Source organism: Anser anser (assembly GCF_964211835.1).
Source record: "Anser anser genome assembly, chromosome: 30".
NCBI lineage: Eukaryota > Metazoa > Chordata > Aves > Anseriformes > Anatidae > Anser > Anser anser.
Window position 1 is genome coordinate 912491 of NC_139751.1, and position 17315 is coordinate 929805.

The 17315-nt window shown below is 70.5% G+C and overlaps 3 protein-coding genes across 5 annotated transcripts; all 3 read left to right on the plus strand.

Annotated features, from left to right (window-relative positions):
• The first annotated feature begins 249 nt into the window (after positions 1 to 249).
• TUBA1B (tubulin alpha 1b) lies at positions 250 to 4464 on the plus strand. Its single transcript, XM_083814115.1, has 4 exons — positions 250 to 457; positions 2044 to 2266; positions 2350 to 2498; positions 3282 to 4464. Exons 1-4 carry the CDS (start codon positions 455 to 457, stop codon positions 4260 to 4262), a joined length of 1356 nt encoding a protein of 451 aa, XP_083670241.1. The 5' UTR covers positions 250 to 454; the 3' UTR covers positions 4263 to 4464.
• A 568-nt stretch (positions 4465 to 5032) lies between these two features.
• LMBR1L (limb development membrane protein 1 like) lies at positions 5033 to 11009 on the plus strand. 3 transcript variants are annotated; one of them, XR_014575795.1, is made up of 17 exons: positions 5033 to 5374; positions 7169 to 7253; positions 7515 to 7551; positions 7720 to 7859; positions 7948 to 8051; positions 8126 to 8252; positions 8374 to 8452; positions 8556 to 8620; positions 8747 to 8822; positions 8942 to 9025; positions 9154 to 9230; positions 9330 to 9407; positions 9495 to 9568; positions 9655 to 9745; positions 9964 to 10030; positions 10119 to 10280; positions 10364 to 11003. XR_014575795.1 is itself a non-coding variant. In XM_083814121.1 (17 exons), exons 1-17 carry the CDS (start codon positions 5048 to 5050, stop codon positions 10420 to 10422), a joined length of 1722 nt encoding a protein of 573 aa, XP_083670247.1. In that variant the 5' UTR covers positions 5033 to 5047; the 3' UTR covers positions 10423 to 11009. The 3 variants fall into 3 exon arrangements, 2 of the variants coding, with proteins under 2 accessions (XP_083670247.1, XP_083670246.1); XM_083814121.1 differs by having other exon boundaries at positions 8374 to 8442; positions 10364 to 11009; XM_083814120.1 differs by having other exon boundaries at positions 9131 to 9230; positions 10364 to 10969.
• A 1798-nt stretch (positions 11010 to 12807) lies between these two features.
• Positions 12808 to 17058, plus strand: DHH (desert hedgehog signaling molecule). The gene is made up of 3 exons (XM_083814122.1): positions 12808 to 13239; positions 14709 to 14970; positions 15610 to 17058. Exons 1-3 carry the CDS (start codon positions 12928 to 12930, stop codon positions 16275 to 16277), a joined length of 1242 nt encoding a protein of 413 aa, XP_083670248.1. The 5' UTR covers positions 12808 to 12927; the 3' UTR covers positions 16278 to 17058.
• The last annotated feature ends 257 nt before the right edge of the window (positions 17059 to 17315 follow it).

Consider the following 17315-nt stretch of genomic DNA (forward strand, 5'->3'; position numbering starts at 1 on the left):
CCAGCACTGTCGCAGTTTTCCTCTGCAGCAAAACCGCACCGGGGCGGGCGGGGACTGGCGGGGGGGGGGACGGCAACGGCCACGGTACCCCCCCCACCACACAGCGGGCAAGGACAGAGCTGGGGGGGGCGGGGGGGCTTCCAGGGGCTCTGCAGCCCCTCACCCCGGCCCCCCCCCCCCATAAGCCCCCCTCGCGGGCTGCACCCCCACGGCTGGGGGGGGGGGGGGGCAAAGCGTCCGCCCTGGAGCGGGGGGGGGGAAGGTGGAGCGCGCCACGCGGCGCAGCCAATCAGCGCTGCGGTTGGCTCGGATGGACGGGTTCGCCGGCCAATAGGGGGGCGTTGCGGGCGAGGCCCACCCCCGGGTGCTGTATAAGAGGGCGGCCGGGGGGGGGGCCGCAGCCCGGTACTTGCGTCGACTCCTTGGTGGTCGGGACGAGTAACAGCCTGCAGCCATGGTACGGGGGGGGGGGAGGGCACACAGGGCTGGGGGGGGTCAGGAGTGGGGGGAACACGGGGCTGGGGCTGGAGGGCGGGGGCTGGGGCTGGGGGACGCAGGTTGGGGGGGCTCTGGGTAAAGTAGGAGATGGGGGGGGCAGCGGAGGGACACAGCAGGGGTTGGGGGAAAGGGGAGCCGCCCTCGGGGTGGGGGGGAAGGGGGGGTAATGTAGGAGGTGGGGGGGAAGGGCTGGGGGGGGCGGAGCAGGGGCTGGGGGGGCAGGGGAAGGGCTGGGGAGGCAGAGCAGGGGCTGGGGGGGGGCAGAGGAAGGTCTGGGGGGGTAGGAGAAGGGCTGGGGGAGGCAGAGCAGGGACTGGGGGGGCATAAGTGGGACCTGGGAGGGCAGAGGAGGGGTTGGGGTCTCGATCAGGGGTCGGGGGGGGGGGCAGAACAGGGGGTGGGGGTGCTGCCCGTGCCTGGAGGACCCCTTTGGGAGCAGCACGCGGTGCCAGCCCCCCCTTACCTCCCTCCAATCGCCGGGTGGGGGCGGGGCGCCGGCTCCTTTTTGGCGCCCAGCCCCGACCGTTACCGTTCCCGCGCGCGGGAAGGCGCGGGTGCGCTCCTGCCCCCCCCAGCACCCATTCTTTTGGGGGGCCCATCCCCCCCAAATCCCATGCTGAGCCCCCCAGCACCGCTAAGGGGGCCCCACATTCTCCCCTTTGTCCCAGTTTGCTCCTTACACCCAGTCGAGTCCAAGCCGAATGAGCCCCCGTGGGGCTAATCCTGCCCAGGGGCTGCTGGGGGGGGTGGCGGGGGGGTCTCCTGTGGTCTCCCCACCACTAAAACCTGGGCTTAGCTCCCCCAGGGCGGGCGCCATCTGCCCTGCCGGGGTGGGAGGAATGTGCTGGAGCAGGTGGTGCCGCACTGGGTGCGGCTGGGAATGTGCTGGATCAGGGTGGGGGGGGGCAAGGGGGGTGGACTGGGATAGCTGGACCCCCCCCCCCCCAGCTGGGTGTTGGCAGCATCTGCTCTTCACGGTGGTTTTGGGCCATGCGGTGGCTCGGTGTGTTGTCCCCACCGCCCGCAGCACCGCGGTCACATCCGTGCTGCTGCGCTGCCTGCTTCCTCCTCGTCGTCATCCTCCTCCTCGCCCGGCCTCGCCCTTCCTGCACCGCGAGGCTGCGAAATGGCCTCCCCGGCCTGCCGGGTGCAAGGTCGCGCATGGCTCAGAAGCAGGATGGAGCCCGATGCCAGGCAGCACAGGGACTTGAGGGGTCCTGGGGTGCTGTGCTGGGGCTCGGCTGGGAAATGGTGGCTCTGGTCTGTCCCCAAGCACGAGTGTGTCCCCCCCCCCCAGCTCGCCACCCTGCTGGTTTGGGGCTTGGCCACACACAGCTCAGCCGGAGGGCTGAGATGGCGACGAGCCTTCTATGCCCTTTGGAGCTCGGGCACAAAATGGTTGCCCCGTGGTGACGCTCTCCTGCCCCAGCCCGTGCCGGGTGGCACCGCCACGCTGCTGGTCCCAGCCCAGACAGGATTTGTGCCCCCTGCCTGCGCTGCTGGGGCTGCACTGGTGACCGCTCTGTCCCCGCTCCGTCCCTGCAGCGCGAGTGCATCTCCATCCACGTGGGCCAAGCGGGCGTGCAGATCGGCAATGCCTGCTGGGAGCTGTACTGCCTGGAGCACGGCATCCAGCCCGACGGGCAGATGCCCAGCGACAAGACCATCGGCGGGGGGGACGACTCCTTCAACACCTTCTTCAGCGAGACGGGGGCCGGCAAGCACGTGCCCCGGGCCGTCTTCGTGGACCTGGAGCCCACGGTGATCGGTGAGCGCGGGGAGCCGGGATGGGGGGCGGTGGGTGCCGAGGGGGGTGCCCGGTGCTAACGGGGTGCTCGGGCTGTCCCGCAGACGAGGTGCGCACGGGGACGTACCGGCAGCTCTTCCACCCCGAGCAGCTGATCACGGGCAAGGAGGATGCGGCCAACAACTACGCGCGGGGGCACTACACCATCGGCAAGGAGATCATCGACCTGGTGCTCGACCGCATCCGCAAGCTGGTGGGTACAAAGCCTCGGGGGTGCCTGCACCGCCGCAGCCTTTGGGGAAGGGGTGAGCCCCTATGGGCACCCGGGGGAGAGCGAGGAGCTGGGCTGTGCCCCGGGGTCCTGGTGCATTTAACCCCTCCTGGGTTCTCCCAGCACCAGCTGATGGCTCGTGGTAGTGCCGGTGCTTGTGCGGTCCTGAGTCCTCTGTGCTCAGGTGCTGCAGATGTGCTGCTGCTGCCAGCCCTGGACTTGGCCCTGGGGGTGGCCGTGGCAGGGAGTGCAACGGCCGCCTTCTGCCCTTGGGGAACTTCACTTTCGTTCTTGGTTGGGTCGTGCGAGGCTTCCCCTTGACACGGACTCTGATCCTACTTTACTGACCGCTCGCCAGCAGTCGGAGCTGAGGGTTTAACTTCCATGGGGGCAGCTCGTGCCTGCCCTCTGTACACGGAGGGCGATGGTGATGTTGGCTGCTGCAAGGCTCCTGCCCAGGCAGCGCCTCCAGGGAATTCTGGCCCCAGGCACCTCAATGTGCTCTGTAAAGCACAGCCCCAGGCAGGCGTGCAAGTTGTGCTGGGCACGGGGCTGGCTCCTGTGTGTCCCCAGGGTCCTTTGCCCAGGCAGACCCTGCCAGCACATGCAACCCCTGCTTGTGTTCCTGATCCGAGATGCCTCAAAGGCTTGAGATAGCAGGGCTGAACACTTCCCTTCCTGGACAAATCAGGAGCAGCTTGAAGTCAGAAAAACTGATACTTATGTCTCGTCTTCTCTTCTTTTTCTCCACCCCCCCCCCCCCAGGCTGACCAGTGCACGGGGCTGCAGGGCTTCCTGGTCTTCCACAGCTTTGGGGGCGGCACCGGCTCCGGCTTCACCTCCCTGCTCATGGAGCGCCTCTCAGTCGACTACGGCAAGAAGTCCAAGCTGGAGTTCTCCATCTACCCGGCCCCGCAGGTCTCCACGGCCGTGGTGGAGCCCTACAACTCCATCCTCACCACCCACACCACGCTGGAGCACTCCGACTGCGCCTTCATGGTGGACAACGAGGCCATCTACGACATCTGCCGCAGGAACCTGGACATCGAGAGGCCCACCTACACCAACCTCAACCGCCTCATCAGCCAGATCGTGTCCTCCATCACGGCCTCCCTGCGCTTCGACGGGGCCCTGAATGTTGACCTGACCGAGTTCCAGACCAACCTGGTGCCGTACCCGCGCATCCACTTCCCCCTGGCCACCTATGCCCCCGTCATCTCGGCCGAGAAGGCTTACCACGAGCAGCTCTCGGTGGCCGAGATCACCAACGCCTGCTTCGAGCCGGCCAACCAGATGGTGAAGTGCGACCCGCGGCACGGCAAGTACATGGCGTGCTGCCTGCTGTACCGCGGGGACGTGGTGCCCAAGGATGTCAACGCCGCCATCGCCACCATCAAGACCAAGCGCAGCATCCAGTTCGTGGACTGGTGCCCGACTGGTTTCAAGGTGGGCATCAACTACCAGCCTCCCACGGTGGTGCCCGGGGGGGACCTGGCCAAGGTGCAGCGCGCCGTCTGCATGCTGAGCAACACCACGGCCATCGCCGAGGCCTGGGCCCGCCTGGACCACAAGTTCGACCTGATGTACGCCAAGCGTGCCTTTGTGCACTGGTACGTGGGCGAGGGCATGGAGGAGGGGGAGTTCTCGGAGGCCAGGGAGGACATGGCCGCCCTGGAGAAGGATTACGAGGAGGTGGGGGTGGACTCGGTGGAAGGGGAGGGAGAGGAGGAAGGGGAGGAATACTAAAGGCTGGGTTCCTTCTGTCGCTGTAGCATGTCCACAAAGTGTCAGCTTCAAACACTTCAGCTTTCTTGTGCACCAGGTGTGGGTCTGGGCACCGGCCCTGGCTAGAAGGATGCGCTGCTCTGGCTAGGCGCTCACTCCAATGTGATCCTGTCTGTTTTCCATGTGTCTGCACCATGTCTGTGAATAAAAGGCTTTAAGAAAAGCTGCCTCTGTGTTGGATACAAGTGCTCTGGTTCAGGCCCTGTGGCTGGCCGGCCCCAGCCCCGTGGGAACACGCTGTCCCCATTGTCCTTGCCCAATGAGCCGGCTGCGGGGGGGGGGGGGGGGGGGGGGGATGCTCCTGCTGGAGCTGGCTCTGACTTCCCCTGCCGGGGGGGGGGGGCGCGTTTCCCCCTCCCTTGGGTTTAGAGGGTGAGGGGCGCTGGTTCTGCTGCTCGGGGGGCCTTGGGGGAGCTGCTGGGGGCCAAACCCCTACTGGGGGTGGGTGGAGGGGGGGCTGTTTCCTCACACGGGGGCCTCCCAGCAGATCCTGTGCTTCCCCCTGTCCTCGCCGGGGTTTGGATATGGACGGATTAACCCGCGGATTAGCCCAGGAGAGCTGGCCGGGGGATTAGCCCCGGCCCCCGCGGTAATCCCGGCTTCCTGCTTTCGGGGGGAGGGGGGAGTCCGGCGGGGCCGTGGGAGCGGCGGCTGGGAACGTGGCGGCGCCTCCAGCCAATGGGGGCCGCCCGTGCAGCCCTTGGCCAATGAGCGGCGCCTCATTCAAAGCCGGCAGCCAATAGGGGATGCGGGGGGCGGGGCCGGTCGGGGGGCGGGGCCTCGTCTCGCCTCCTGGTTCTGCGGGCGGCCCCGCACGACTCGGCCCGGCCCGGCCTGGCCCTGCGCTGTGTCCGGATCCGGCTCGGCTCGGCTCGGCTCTGCGCTTTGGCCTGGCTCGACTCGGCCCGGCCCTGCGCTGTGTCCGGATCCGGCCCGGCTCTGCCCTGCGCTTTGTCCTGCCCCGGCTCGGCTCGGCTCGGCTCGGCCATGCTGGCCGCCCCATGGCCCCTGTGGAGCACGACGCCCTGGCCGTGCGGGAGCAGCTTTTCCACGAACGGGTCCGCGAATGCATCGTGAGTGCGGGGCGCGGGCGGCGGGGAGGGGGCGTCCTGCGGGGCCGGGGTCCCGCTGGGGGGGGGGGGGGGGGCGCTGGGACCCTGCATCCCCCCCCGGGGGCAGCTCCGGAGCCCGGCCGCCGCCGGGGCTGCGCCCCACGCCCGGTCCTTATCGGTGCCACAGCCGCGCCGTGCTGCCGTGCGCCCCGCAGATAGCCCGGCCCGGCTCGGCTCGGCCCGGGGAGCGCGGGGAGCCTGTCCCAGGCAGAGCGGGGCCCCTCGGCCCGGCAGGAGCCGCCCCCTGCCTCTGAGCACAGCCAGGGCCCGCTACGGTCTCCCCTCCCAAAGGGGTGGGGGGGGTCCATGGGGTGCAAGGGGGCCAGGATGTGGTCCCTGGTCCTGGCCTTCCCCTGTAGCTCTGGGGTCCTGCAGTGCCCCAGCACCTCCCATGCCCCTGGGGAGCCCCCAGCCATGGGGGAGGGCTGTGGGGGCCCAGTGCTGGGCTGGCGGAGCAGCATCAGAGTTGTGCCAGACTCGGGCCAGGTGCCCCTGTCCCTGCCCCAGGGCGCTCAGCGCCAATGAGAGCGGACAGGGGCCCTGCAGAGCTCCCCAGGTCTGGGGGCACCGTGGAGGGGAGCAGCTGGGGCTGCTGCTCTGGTCCTGGCTCTGCCGGCTGCAGCACCCCCTGCCACGGGTCAGGGATGTGGGGGCACCCACGTGTCCTGGCCCTGGCATCTCCCAAGGGTCCCTGGGATGCTGCGTGCGGGGTGGCCAGAGCCGAGCATTACTGCTCCGGAGCTCCCCAGGCCTCCACCCCGCTGAGCTGCCTCTGCCCCGGGAACTCCTGGCTCAGCACAGCCAACGTGGAGCTCGCTCGACCTTTCAGACTTTCCCGAGCCACGTTGTGGAGCTCTGCCTCACTCCTGCCCCGTGGTTGCGTCAGCGCCGCTGGGGAGCCCTCGCCCTACGCTGGGATGGAGCAGGGACACCGCTCCCCTACCCGGCCTGTCCCGGGCCTCCTTGTGGGGCCTCCTCGCGAGGCCCCTTTCTTGCACGCTTTCTGGGTGCAGGTGTTTGGGGTCCCTTGGCCAAGCAGAGCTTTCCACTTTGGGATGCAGCCCATGGGCAGAAGGAAGCTCACAGCTTGTGGCGCTTCCCTGGATGAAAGCAGAGGCTGGAGACCACCCGTGGGGGGCTCCAGGGGCTCCCTGCCACCCCACTGGGCATCCCCCCACCCCTGGGACTCCCAGCCAAGCCTCTGGCAGGAGGGAGGTGCCGCTCCACTCCGCCCGTGCCAAGGCGGTAGATTCGGGCGACCTTTCCCTGTTTCGCCGCGTACCCGCAGGGATGAAAGGTCGCTGTGTTCCTCGAACGTCGCCTGCTCTGGCTGGGCCTCGGCGTGCTGGCGGGGGCGGGAGGGATGGACAGACCCTGCAGCTGGCCTTGGTGCCTGGCCCAAAGCTGCTCCCGCAGCCCCGCTGGGTGCTGGTGCCAGCAGGATGAGGGCTGCGGGGCTGGGGGTCCCAGCTGCCCGCAACTCTGCTGGTGCGGGCTGCCCCAGAGTTGTTGCCCGTGTTCGCCCCCCGCTCCCAACCCCTGTGGGACCTCCTGGCAGCTTGCGAGCACCCAGTGGGTGAGCCCTGGGTGCAGCCCCTGTGTGTGGGTAGGGCCGAGCACACGTGTGGGGTGAGTGAACAGGGCCAGGACTGGAAAAACAAATAGGGTGGAGCTGACAGGTCCCGGTGGCAGAGCCCAGGGTGGGAGCGCTGCCCTCTGGGTCCACCAGCGCTGCCCACGCTGCTCTGCCCACAGATCTGCGCCCTGCTCTTTGCCAGCCTCTACATCCTCTGCCACTTCATCATAACCCACTTCAAGAAGCAGACGGACTTCGCGGCAGGTAGGGGCGAGGGGCAGCCAAACCGAGCCTCCCCCGAGATGCTCCTCCGCTGCTTTCTGCCTCCCTCAGCAGCCCCAGTCCCACCACAGCCCACATTCCTGGGGCATCCTTCTCTGTGGGGCATCTCCCGGGGCTGCCACAGGAGGGGAGCAGAGCCCCAGCTCCCTCGGGAGCGCTGCCGGGCTTTGCAGCTCCGTTTGGGGGGGGAGGCGGCGGGGGGGGAAAAGCAGGGAGCCATCCTGGTGGTTTGTTCCTCCTCAGTTCACGATGACGAGGACGCTGCTGTCAACAGGATTGCGTAAGTTCCTCCCCTGTGCTGCTCCAGGTCAGCCACTTCCCTCTCCCTGCCCGGCTGGGACACGGCGTTCCCCAGCTCCATGGGGGCCAGTGACCCCCCCCTGGGGGGTTTGTGGCCGGGCTGTGACATCCACGCAGGGGCTGGAGTCAACACTCGTCCCTCCCGCAGGCTGGGGATGTGCACCTTCACCCTGGCCGTGGCGCTGGGTGCCGTGCTCCTGCTCCCCTTCTCCATCATCAGCAACGAGGTGCTGCTCTCCTTCCCCCACAACTACTACATCCAGTGGCTGAACGGGTCCCTCATCCACGGTGGGTGCGCGTGGGGTGGCCCCGGGGTGCCCAGGGCTGCAGGTTGGGGCTGCCCCACCGGGAGCTCACCCTATTCTGTCCCTCCCAGGCCTCTGGAACTTGGTCTTCCTCTTCTCCAACATGTCCCTTGTCTTCCTCATGCCCTTTGCATACTTCTTCACCGAGTCGGAGGGCTTTGCGGGGTCCAAGAAGGTACGTGGCCCCATGGGGCCTGTCCCCAACCCTGTGTCCCTCTCCCTGGCTTGCTGCTGATCCCGTTCCCTCAGGGCATCATGGCCAGGGTGTACGAGACGTCGGTGGTGCTGCTGCTGCTGACGCTGCTGGTGCTGGGCATGGTCTGGGTGGCCTCTGCCATCGTCGGCAACAACGCGGCCAGTCGCCAGTCCCTCTACGGTGGGTGCTGCCAGGGCTCAGGGTTCTGGGCTGGTGGGGCAGGATGGGGCCCCTGGTGCTGAAAGGGGCAGGAGGAGGGCTGCCCTGGGGGCCTGCTGCATCCTGCCCCCTGTCTCCGCAGACCTCTGGGAGTACTACCTGCCCTACCTCTACTCCTGCATCTCGCTCTTTGGCGTGCTGCTCCTGCTGCGTAAGTCAGGGTACTGTGGGGACGCTCCCTGGCGTGGTGGGGCAGCTCAGGACCCTTCTGGTGGCCCAGGGAGGGGTAGGGTGCTGGGGCTCACCCTCTCCTCCTACCCGCAGTGTGCACCCCCTTTGGCCTCTCCACCATGTTCACCGTCACGGGGAAGCTGCTGGTGAAACCCCGGGTAAGGTGCCCCCCCCGTGAGGCCCTGCCTGGGGTCTTGGTGTCCCCAAGCCGCGAGGCTGCCTGGGCCCCTAGCTCCCGGGGTGCCACCCGTGTCCCCTGCTCACGGCTCCTGGCCCGTCCCCAGCTCCTGGAAGACCTGGACGAGCAGCTGAGCTGCACGAGGTTCGAGGAAGCCGCCGTGTCCCGCAGGATCACGTCCGGTGGGTGCCCAGCGCAGGCGCTGGCTGGGGAGGTGCCTTGGGGTGCCCAGGGGACCCCAATCCCTCAGCACGTGGGGAGCCCTCGGCCCCCGCGAGCCCCTCGGTGTCTCCCCCTGCAGGCAAAGCTTCCTGCTGGCTGAACCTGAACGTGGGGCTGCTGCGGGAGCAGCTCCTCGCCATCCAGAGCAAAAGGCGGAAGCTGGGTAAGGAGCTGGGGCGACCGGAGCTGGGCACTGGGAGCACTGGGAGCACTGGTCCTCTGGGAGCCTGCGCCCTGTGGTGAGAGGGACGGGGGTGCCGTGGGGCAGGGGCCGTAACGTCCTCCCCGCAGAGCTGCGGCACCGAGCGTCGCCCTGGCAGAGGAACCTGGGCTACCCCCTGGCCATGCTGGGCCTCCTGGCGCTGACAGTAAGTGTCCCTGGCCGGGTCCCCATCTTGTCCCTGTCCCCCTGTGTGTCGTAGGGCCCCACAGACGCCCTGACTCCCTCCTCCTCCTCCTCTTCCCAGGGGATCTCGGTGCTCATCGTCTGCTTCCACGTCCTGGAACTGTTGCTGGACGATGCCGCGATGCCACGGGGTATCCAGGTACCTGGGGGGGGGGTGGGAGGACAGGGGACAGCGAGGAGCCCCGTCTGCCGGGCTCGTTCCCACAAAGTGCCTCCTGCCCCGCAGGATGCGCCCCTGGGCCAGGTCTCCTTCTCCATCTTCGGCACCTTTGGAGCTGCCCTGCAGGTCATCCTCATCTTGTATCCTTCACACGGGCACCGGTGGCTGTCCCCTGCGCTGTCCCCTGCGCTGTCCCCTCTGTCCTCTCCTTAACGCCCCCTCGCAGCTACCTGATGCTCTCCTCCGTCGTGGGCTTCTACAGCTCCCCCCTCTTCACCCGGCTGCTCCCCGAGAGGCAGGACACCCCCCTCACCAAGGTGAGAGCCCCCCCCCAGGCTGGGGGTCCCCCAGGTGATGCGTGGCTGTGCCCGTGTCCTTGTGCGCTGTGCGGCATCCCCACACGAGGGCACCGCGCGTCCCGCCGGCTCCCCCTGCCTCCAGCACAGCCCCGGCTGCTGCGGGGCCCCGGGAGCAGGCTCAGGACCGTGGTGGGGCTGTGCCGTGGCTCCTTCAAATGCTCCTTCTTCCCCCGCAGATCATCGGGAACTGCGTGTCCTTGCTGGTGCTCAGCTCTGCCCTGCCCGTCTTCTCCAGGACGCTGGGTGAGCTGCGGTGGGGCTGGGGCTGGGGCAGCCCCCCGGGGCCGGCGTGCCCTGACCCCCCCACCCCCCACCCCCCCGCCTCGTGCAGGGATCACCCGCTTTGACCTCCTGGGGGATTTTGGCCGCTTCAACTGGCTGGGGAACTTCTACATCGTCTTCCTCTACAACATGGGCTTTGCGGCGCTCACCACGCTGTGCCTGGTGAAGAAGGTGACCTGGGCCGTGCAGGAGGAGCTGCTCCGCGCCTTTGGTGAGGACGGGGACACTGGGGACACGGGACAAGGCGCTGGGGCCGTCCCCTGCCTGCCTCTCACCCTCTCCCTCTGCACCCAGGTCTGCACAAGCTGCCGCTGCCCGTGCCGCGCTCCCGGCCCCTGGGCGAGCGCTGCTAGGGCTGGGGGCACAAGGCTGTCCCCTCCCCACCCCGAGGACGGCTGCAGCGCTGGTCCCGATGCCGCCGGGTGCGTCAGGGATGCTGGAGCACCCCAGGAGGAGCTGAGCCTCCAGGAGGGGGCCTGGCTGTGCCCCCCCCCCCCCCCCCAGTCCTATCTCAGCCTGTTGCGCTACTGAGCCTTGGCCTTGAGCCGTGCCCCCGTCAGGGGACTGCAGCTCCCGGGGCTGTGCTGGCTGCAGCCCCCCCACTCCTTTACATACCTCGTGGGGCCGGGCCCTTTGCCCCCCCCCCAGTGCTGCTCTCTTGGAGTTTGTGTGGTTTTCAATGTCTCCCCCCTCCCCAGGCATCCCGCTAACACTAACGGCGGGGCCCCGTGCTCCTCTGCCCCCCCGTCACCCCGCACCCCATCCCCCTGTTGCTCTGGGGGCTGCCAGGGGGCGCTGGTTGACCCCCCCCCCCCAAGAAGGAGCAGGGCTGGGGCAGGGCCCCCCCAGCAGCTGTGTGATGAGTTGGTCAGGTCTCTGTTACCAGTTATTTGTTCGGAGCAATAAACAAACTCTGTTTTTTTTTTAATATATAAAAAATTTTCGAGCTGCATGATTTGGTTCCACCTTAGGGCAGGGCTTGGGGGGGGGCTTGGGCAGGGATTAGAGTTCCTATGGGGGGGGCTCTGCTCCTGCCTTCTCCCTGGGGGCCGTAATTAACCCTCTTCCTGGCCGTGGCTAACGAGCCCGCTCCAGGAAGGGCCGAAGGTGAGGGCTGCTCCTGGCCCCAGTTCCTGGTGCTGATAGCCCCAGTCTGAAATGGGGGGGGGGGGGGGGCAGCACCGGGTGGCTTTGGGGTGTGGGAATGGGGGGGCTGAGCTGCTCTGAGCCCATCTGCCCCCACCGCAGGGGCCTGGGGGGGCTCCGGCCCCTCTGTGGCCCAGGGAGGGGGGGCTCACGGAAGCTGCCCAGGAACAGGCCCCCCACCCATCCTGCCCGGGCTGGGGCTGCGCCAGGCTGCCCCCCCCTCCCCGTGCATAGGGGGGCCATCGCCCCCCCCCATCCCCACCCCGAGCCAGGGCTGAGCAGGAAGCGCAGGAAACCGGGTTTATATAGAAGGAAATGAGGCCATCGGTGCCCGCGATTTCCCTGCGCCCTGCTCCCATCCCGGTCACCCTGGGCTGGCACGGGGGCTGCAGGGGGGGCTGCAGGGGGGCTGGCGGCCGGGCCCCCCCCTCCGCTCCCAGCCTGCCGCTGCCTCCTGCCCTCGCCGGGCTCCTTGGCACCCTCGGGTGCCTCCTCGTCGTGGCTGGGGGTGCTCTTGGGGAGGGGGGCACGGGCGGCTCCCTGGGGTGCCGGGAGGGGGGGGGACACCCGGGGCTCGGAGGGGCCGTCCCGGGCAGCGCGGCCCCGGCGGGGGCGGCCCCGGGGGATGTGGCCGCCGCTGCCGCCGCTCCCGGGGGCCGGGCTCCGAGGCGGGGCCGGAGGGACCCGGCGGCGCTGCCCAGTGCCGGAGCCGAGCGGGTGCAGGTGGGGGGCACCCGGCCGGGGCCGCCCGACACGGCCCGGGGCGGCTGCGGGCAGCCCGGTACCGGGGGCAGCGCCAGGAGCGGGTACCGGTACCGGGGGCGGCAGCAAACGGGGGAGAAGTGGGGAGAGCCAGGAATTGGGGCTCGGTACCGGCGGCTCGGCCAGGGGGTGGAGGAGCTGCCGGTACCGGCGGGGCAGCCGTAGGATAACGGGCGGCTCCGGTGCCAGGGGGCAGCGGCGGGAGAAACGGTCCCGGGAGCGGGGCGCGGTGCCGGGGAAGGGGGGGACCCGGTCCCGGAGGGCAGTGACAGGCGAGGGGAGCGGGGCCGGCACCGGACGCGCGGCGGCGAGATAAGGAAAAGGGGGAAAGGGGGGGGGGGGGTCCCGGTACCGGAGCGCGGTGCCGGAGAAGTGAGGGGGGCCGGTACCGGAACGCAGGACCCAGACGAGGTGGGGGGGGCCGGAATCGGGGCACGGTGCCAGGAGCGGGGAGAGGTCCCGGTGCCGGGGCGGTGCCAAGAGCGGGGCGGCCGGGGCCGGGACCGAGCCAGTGCCAGGAGTGCAGTGCCTGGGGCCGGTTCCCGGTTCCCGGTGCCCGTCCCGGGGCCGCAGCGGTAGGAGGAGGGGGCTTTCCCCGGCGAGGACCCCCCCGGGAGCAGGGTGCAGCGCCAGGAGAGGGGGTGCCGGGTCCGTGGGCGCGGGTGGGAAACGCGCCGGTGCCCGGGCGCTCCGAGTGGGTGGTGGCGGCCCCCGGGGGGGGTGCGTGGGGGGGGGGGGTGTCACTGGTCCCGGGTGGCCGCGGGTCCCGGAGCGGCGACGGGCCCGTGGGTGTGAGAAGGAAACGCCGCCGACCCGCCCCTGGCACCGGGAGCCGCTAAAAGCCCCGGGGCCGCCGCGCCGGTGCCATGCCCGCCCCGGCCGCCCGTGCCCCCGGTGACTGAAGCGGGGGCCGCGGAGGCAGCGGGGCCCGGCGGAGCTCGGCGGCCGGGATGCCCCGGTGCAGCCGCTTCGCCCTCGGCCTCCTCGGCCTCGCCGCTTTCCTGCTGGCCTCTCCGGTGCTGGGCTGCGGCCCGGGCCGGGGCCCGGTGGGCCGGCGGCGGTTCGGGCGGCGGCAGCTCTCGCCGCTGCTCTACAAGCAGTTCGTGCCCAACGTGCCCGAGCAGACGCTGGGGGCGAGCGGGAAGGCGGAGGGCAAAGTGCTGCGGGGCTCGGAGCGCTTCAGGGAGCTGGTGCCCAACTACAACCCCGACATCATCTTCAAGGACGAGGAGAACACGGGGGCGGACCGGCTCATGACCGAGGTGGGGGCTGCGCCCGGGATCCTCCGGCCGCGCTCCCGGGGGCGCGGGGGTGGCGGGGAGGGGGCGGGAGGGAGCGCCCCGACCGGTCCCCGGTTGCCCCGACCGGTCCCCGGTGGCCCCGACCGTCCCCCGGCGGCTCCGACCCTCCCGGGGCGCGGGGTCCCCTCCCCGGCTTCTCCCGGAGCTTCCCCCCGGGCCCCGGTACCGGTGGCACCGGGTGGGACGCTGAGGACCCGCGGCGGGGATTAACGGGGAGGGGGCGTCGGGGGCGGCCGGGGGATCCCGGGGCTGCCGCTCCCGGCTCGCGGGGCCGCCCTTGCCCGGCCCCGGGGCGGGCCAACGGGGAGGGGGCGGCCCCGGTAGACGTCTCCCGGGGGTCCGGGGCTGCGGCTCGTCCCGCCGGGATGCTCGCCGTTGCCATGGCGAAGGGCGGCTCCGCGGTCGCCATGGCGACGGGGGATGCTGCGAGTGGTCCAGGCAGCGCCGCGGCTCCCTCGGACCGGGGCGGCGGGGGCGGCGGGGCCGGGGCGGCGGAGCCCGACGGGCCGCGGGCACGGAGCCGGCCCGGGGTGCGGGCGGCTGAAAGGGGCCTTTGTGGCCGTGCCGGCATTCCCGGGGCCTGAGGTCAGAGCCGGGCTGGAAGGCGCCTATTGTCGCCGGGCCGGGCCGGGCCGGGCCGGGCGCATTCCTGCCCCCCCGCCGCATGCCGGGCCCCCCCCCGGGCCGGGCAGCCCCGGGACCGGGCCCCGCACTCCCGCCCCCGCGGTCCCACCGCTCCCGGGAGCGGCTTTGTTGCACGGGGAACCGGGGGGCACCGGGGCACGGAGGGACGCCGCGACCTCGCCGGCTGCTGGGGCGGACGGGAGCGGGCTCTGGCCCCTGCGCTCCTCATCGGCACCGCCCGAGCCCCCCCGCTGCCCCCCTCGGCTCGTGGGACCCCCCCCCCGCTGTGCCCCTGCAGAGCCCTGTTCTCTGCAGCGTGGGAGCTGCACGCATCCTGCCCTGCTCTGGCAGGCGCTGAGCCCCCCACGGTGCCGCTATGGGATGTGAGGCTGGTTCTGGTCGGCTGCACCCCCCCCGGCTCTGCCCCGTGCCCACCCCCGGTCGGGTTAATTAATCACAGCCATGGCCAAGGGGAAGGTGACACCCGGCACCGTCCCGTGCCCTTTCCGCCCGACTGCCCGGGCTCCACCGCAGGACCCCAGGGCACGTTAACCTTCAACCTGCACCATTTCGGGGGGGGGGCAGCTCAGCTGTGCCCCTCTGCAGGCTGGGGGGGGGGGGGGGGCTCCATCTGCCCCCCCAGCCAGCAGCCCCTTCGGGATGGCCCCTTCCAAACCCCCACAGCCCCCCAGTGTCCGTCTGTCTGTCTGCGCACAGGACGCCCCAGGTAGGGCTGCGGGTGCCACGGCGGGGCTGGTGCTGACCCCGGTGCTCGTCCCGTCCCCCCCCCCCCCCCCCAAATCCAGCGCTGCAAAGAGCGGGTGAACTCGTTAGCCATCGCGGTGATGAACATGTGGCCGGGGGTGAAGCTGCGGGTGACGGAGGGCTGGGACGAGGACGGGCACCACCTCCCCGACTCGCTGCACTACGAGGGCCGGGCGCTGGACATCACCACCTCCGACCGCGACCGCCACAAGTACGGCATGCTGGCGCGCCTGGCCGTGGAGGCCGGCTTCGACTGGGTCTACTACGAGTCCAAGGCGCACATCCATGTCTCTGTCAAAGCAGGTACGGCGCAGCGGGGCTGGCGGGGGGCTGCCTTCCCCGTGAGCACCCCGGTCTGTGGCCCCCCAACACCCTCTGCTCCCCCTCTTCCATCCCAGAGCGGCATGGGATGTAGCCCCTGGCCTGTCTCAGCTCCCCGCAGCCACCAGCTTGGCAAAAATCATATTCAGCCCCGTCCCCCCCCCCCCCCAAAGTGGCACAGACGGAGCCGTCCCCAGGGCTCGCCTCCCGTGCGGGCACAGAGCACGGTGGGGGGGGGTTTAAGACACTTTGGATGTGGCCCCCCTGGTCCTGCGGCCGCTCCGGCCAGCAGCCCTGGTCCAGGCCAGAAGTGACAATCGACAGAAAGTGAAAGTGGCCGTAAATGTCACTGTCCGCAGCGGCAGGGCCAGGCGGAACAAAGGGCATCAGTGCGGGCCGGACAAAGGGGCCCTGCAGCGCCCGCTCAGCCCGGGCCAGGGATCCTGCTCACAGGAACCATGGGGGGCAGGGGGGGGCTTCGGAAAATGTCCGCTTTGTTTTGGGGGGTGGGGGGGGTGGTTCGGGTCCGGTTGGAGCGGCTCTGCTCGGGGCCCTTTCCCCTCCACCGCTCCCCCCCAGGTGGCCGCTGGGACCCACCGGTGGCGTTCTCCACCTGCCCAGATAACTCCCTGGCCGTGCGCACCGGCGGCTGCTTCCCGGGCCACGCGACGGTGACGCTGAAGAGCGGCGAGCGCCGGGGCTTGGCCGACCTCCGCCGGGGCGACTGGGTGCTGGGCGCGGAGCCCGGCGGGCGCCTGGTGCCCACCGAGGTGCTGCTCTTCCTCCACCGCGACCTGGGCCAACGCGCCTCCTTTGTGGCCATCGAGACGGCCAGCCCGGCGCGCCGGCTGCTCCTCACCCCGTCCCACCTCGTCTTCGCCGCCCGCGGGACCACCAACGGCTCGGCCGCCTTCCTGCCCGTCTTCGCCCGCCGCCTGCGGCCGGGGGACGCGGTGCTGGCCCAGGGGGCTGGCGGGCAGGGGCTGCGCCCCGCGCGTGTGCTGAGGGTCTCGCGGGAGGAAGGCGTGGGGGTCTTCGCCCCCCTCACCTCCCACGGGACCCTGCTGGTCAACGGGGTGCTGGCATCCTGCTACGCCGTCCTGGAGAGCCACCGCTGGGCCCACCGCGCCTTCGCCCCCCTCCGCCTCTTCCACGGGCTCCTCTCGCTGCTGCCCGCCCGTGCCGAGGGGGGCAACGGGACGGCACCGGAGGCGGGCGTGCACTGGTACTCGCACCTGCTCTACCGCCTGGCCTGGGGGGTGCTGGGCCATGAGGCCGCGCAGGCGTAGGGCCCCCCCCCCCCCAAGCCTGCAGGGCTCACGCCTCACGCCGGAGCACCGGGACCAGCGCCAGACCCCTCACGCCCATGGGTGCCAAGGAGGAGGCGCGGGGGCACCCCCGGCCCCGCGGGGAGGTTGGGTGCCCCTCGGCTGGGCGCTGCTTGGGGTGAAGGGGGGGGGGCATGTTGCGGGGAGCAGGGCTCAGCCCCCTCCTGTGTCCTGGGAGCCACCCCGCAGTGCTGCTTGGGGGGGGGTCGGGTGGTCCCCGCAGCCCAGCCCCCCCCACCCGCGTGCTCCCCCCGTATTTATTGCTTTATTAACCGCTGCGCCTGGGGACTGCGGCACTGCCCGTCGAGCTGAGCGGTGTCCCCGTCACCTGCGGTGTCTCCATCACCCACGGTGTCCCCCGTCACCCGCCATGTCCCCATCGCCCCTGGTGTCCCCGTCACCTATGGCGTCCCCATCACCTGCAGTGTCCCCATCACCCGCAGCGTGCTCATCACCCGCAGCGTCCCCGTCCCCTGCGGTGTCCCCGTCCCCGCACCGCTCGGGGCTGCAGGGAAGGGAGAGGGCCCAGCTCTAACCCGCGCTAACCGCTAACCCGCCCTGCTTGAGAGTTTTATTTTTCTATTTATAAATGTAATATAAACGTCCTCCGGCCAGCCCCCCCCCCCCTACACCCCAGTCGGGGCAGGGGGGGCGAGCGTGCTTTTAACCACTTCTGTCCAAAAAAAAAAAAAAAGAATAATACTATTTAATTGTTTTCGTAAATAAAGAGAAATCTATGGCCCTTGCGGAGCTGTGCCTTGGGGGGGGGGGGGGGAGGCTGGGGGGGTCCCCGGGGCCGGGCAGGGCCGGGGGAGGGGGGGGCGAGAGGTGGGCGCCCTCCCGCGTGTCCCCCGCAGGTGTGCGCCAACCACGTGGCCGAGCCGCTCTCGGCCTTTTCATGAATGGAGCCGCTGCCGCCAAGGCGCCTGCGCGCGCGCCGCGCCCCGCCCCCCCGCCGCCCGCCGGCCAATGGGAGCGCCGAGCGGGCGGTGTTGTGGT

Coding starts and splice junctions, on each gene's coding strand:
- TUBA1B (XM_083814115.1), top strand. Junction 2,267..2,349: donor CCTGGAGCCCACGGTGATCG/GTGAGCGCGGGG, acceptor GCTGTCCCGCAG/ACGAGGTGCGCACGGGGACG. Junction 2,499..3,281: donor TCGACCGCATCCGCAAGCTG/GTGGGTACAAAG, acceptor CCCCCCCCCCAG/GCTGACCAGTGCACGGGGCT.
- LMBR1L (XM_083814120.1), top strand. CDS start 5,048: ATGCGGGGGGCGGGGCCGGTCGGGGGGCGGGGCCTCGTCTCGCCTCCT. Junction 8,052..8,125: donor GCTTTGCGGGGTCCAAGAAG/GTACGTGGCCCC, acceptor CCGTTCCCTCAG/GGCATCATGGCCAGGGTGTA. Junction 9,569..9,654: donor CTGCAGGTCATCCTCATCTT/GTATCCTTCACA, acceptor GCCCCCTCGCAG/CTACCTGATGCTCTCCTCCG.
- DHH (XM_083814122.1), top strand. CDS start 12,928: ATGCCCCGGTGCAGCCGCTTCGCCCTCGGCCTCCTCGGCCTCGCCGCT. Junction 13,240..14,708: donor CGGACCGGCTCATGACCGAG/GTGGGGGCTGCG, acceptor CCCCAAATCCAG/CGCTGCAAAGAGCGGGTGAA. Junction 14,971..15,609: donor CCATGTCTCTGTCAAAGCAG/GTACGGCGCAGC, acceptor CCACCTGCCCAG/ATAACTCCCTGGCCGTGCGC.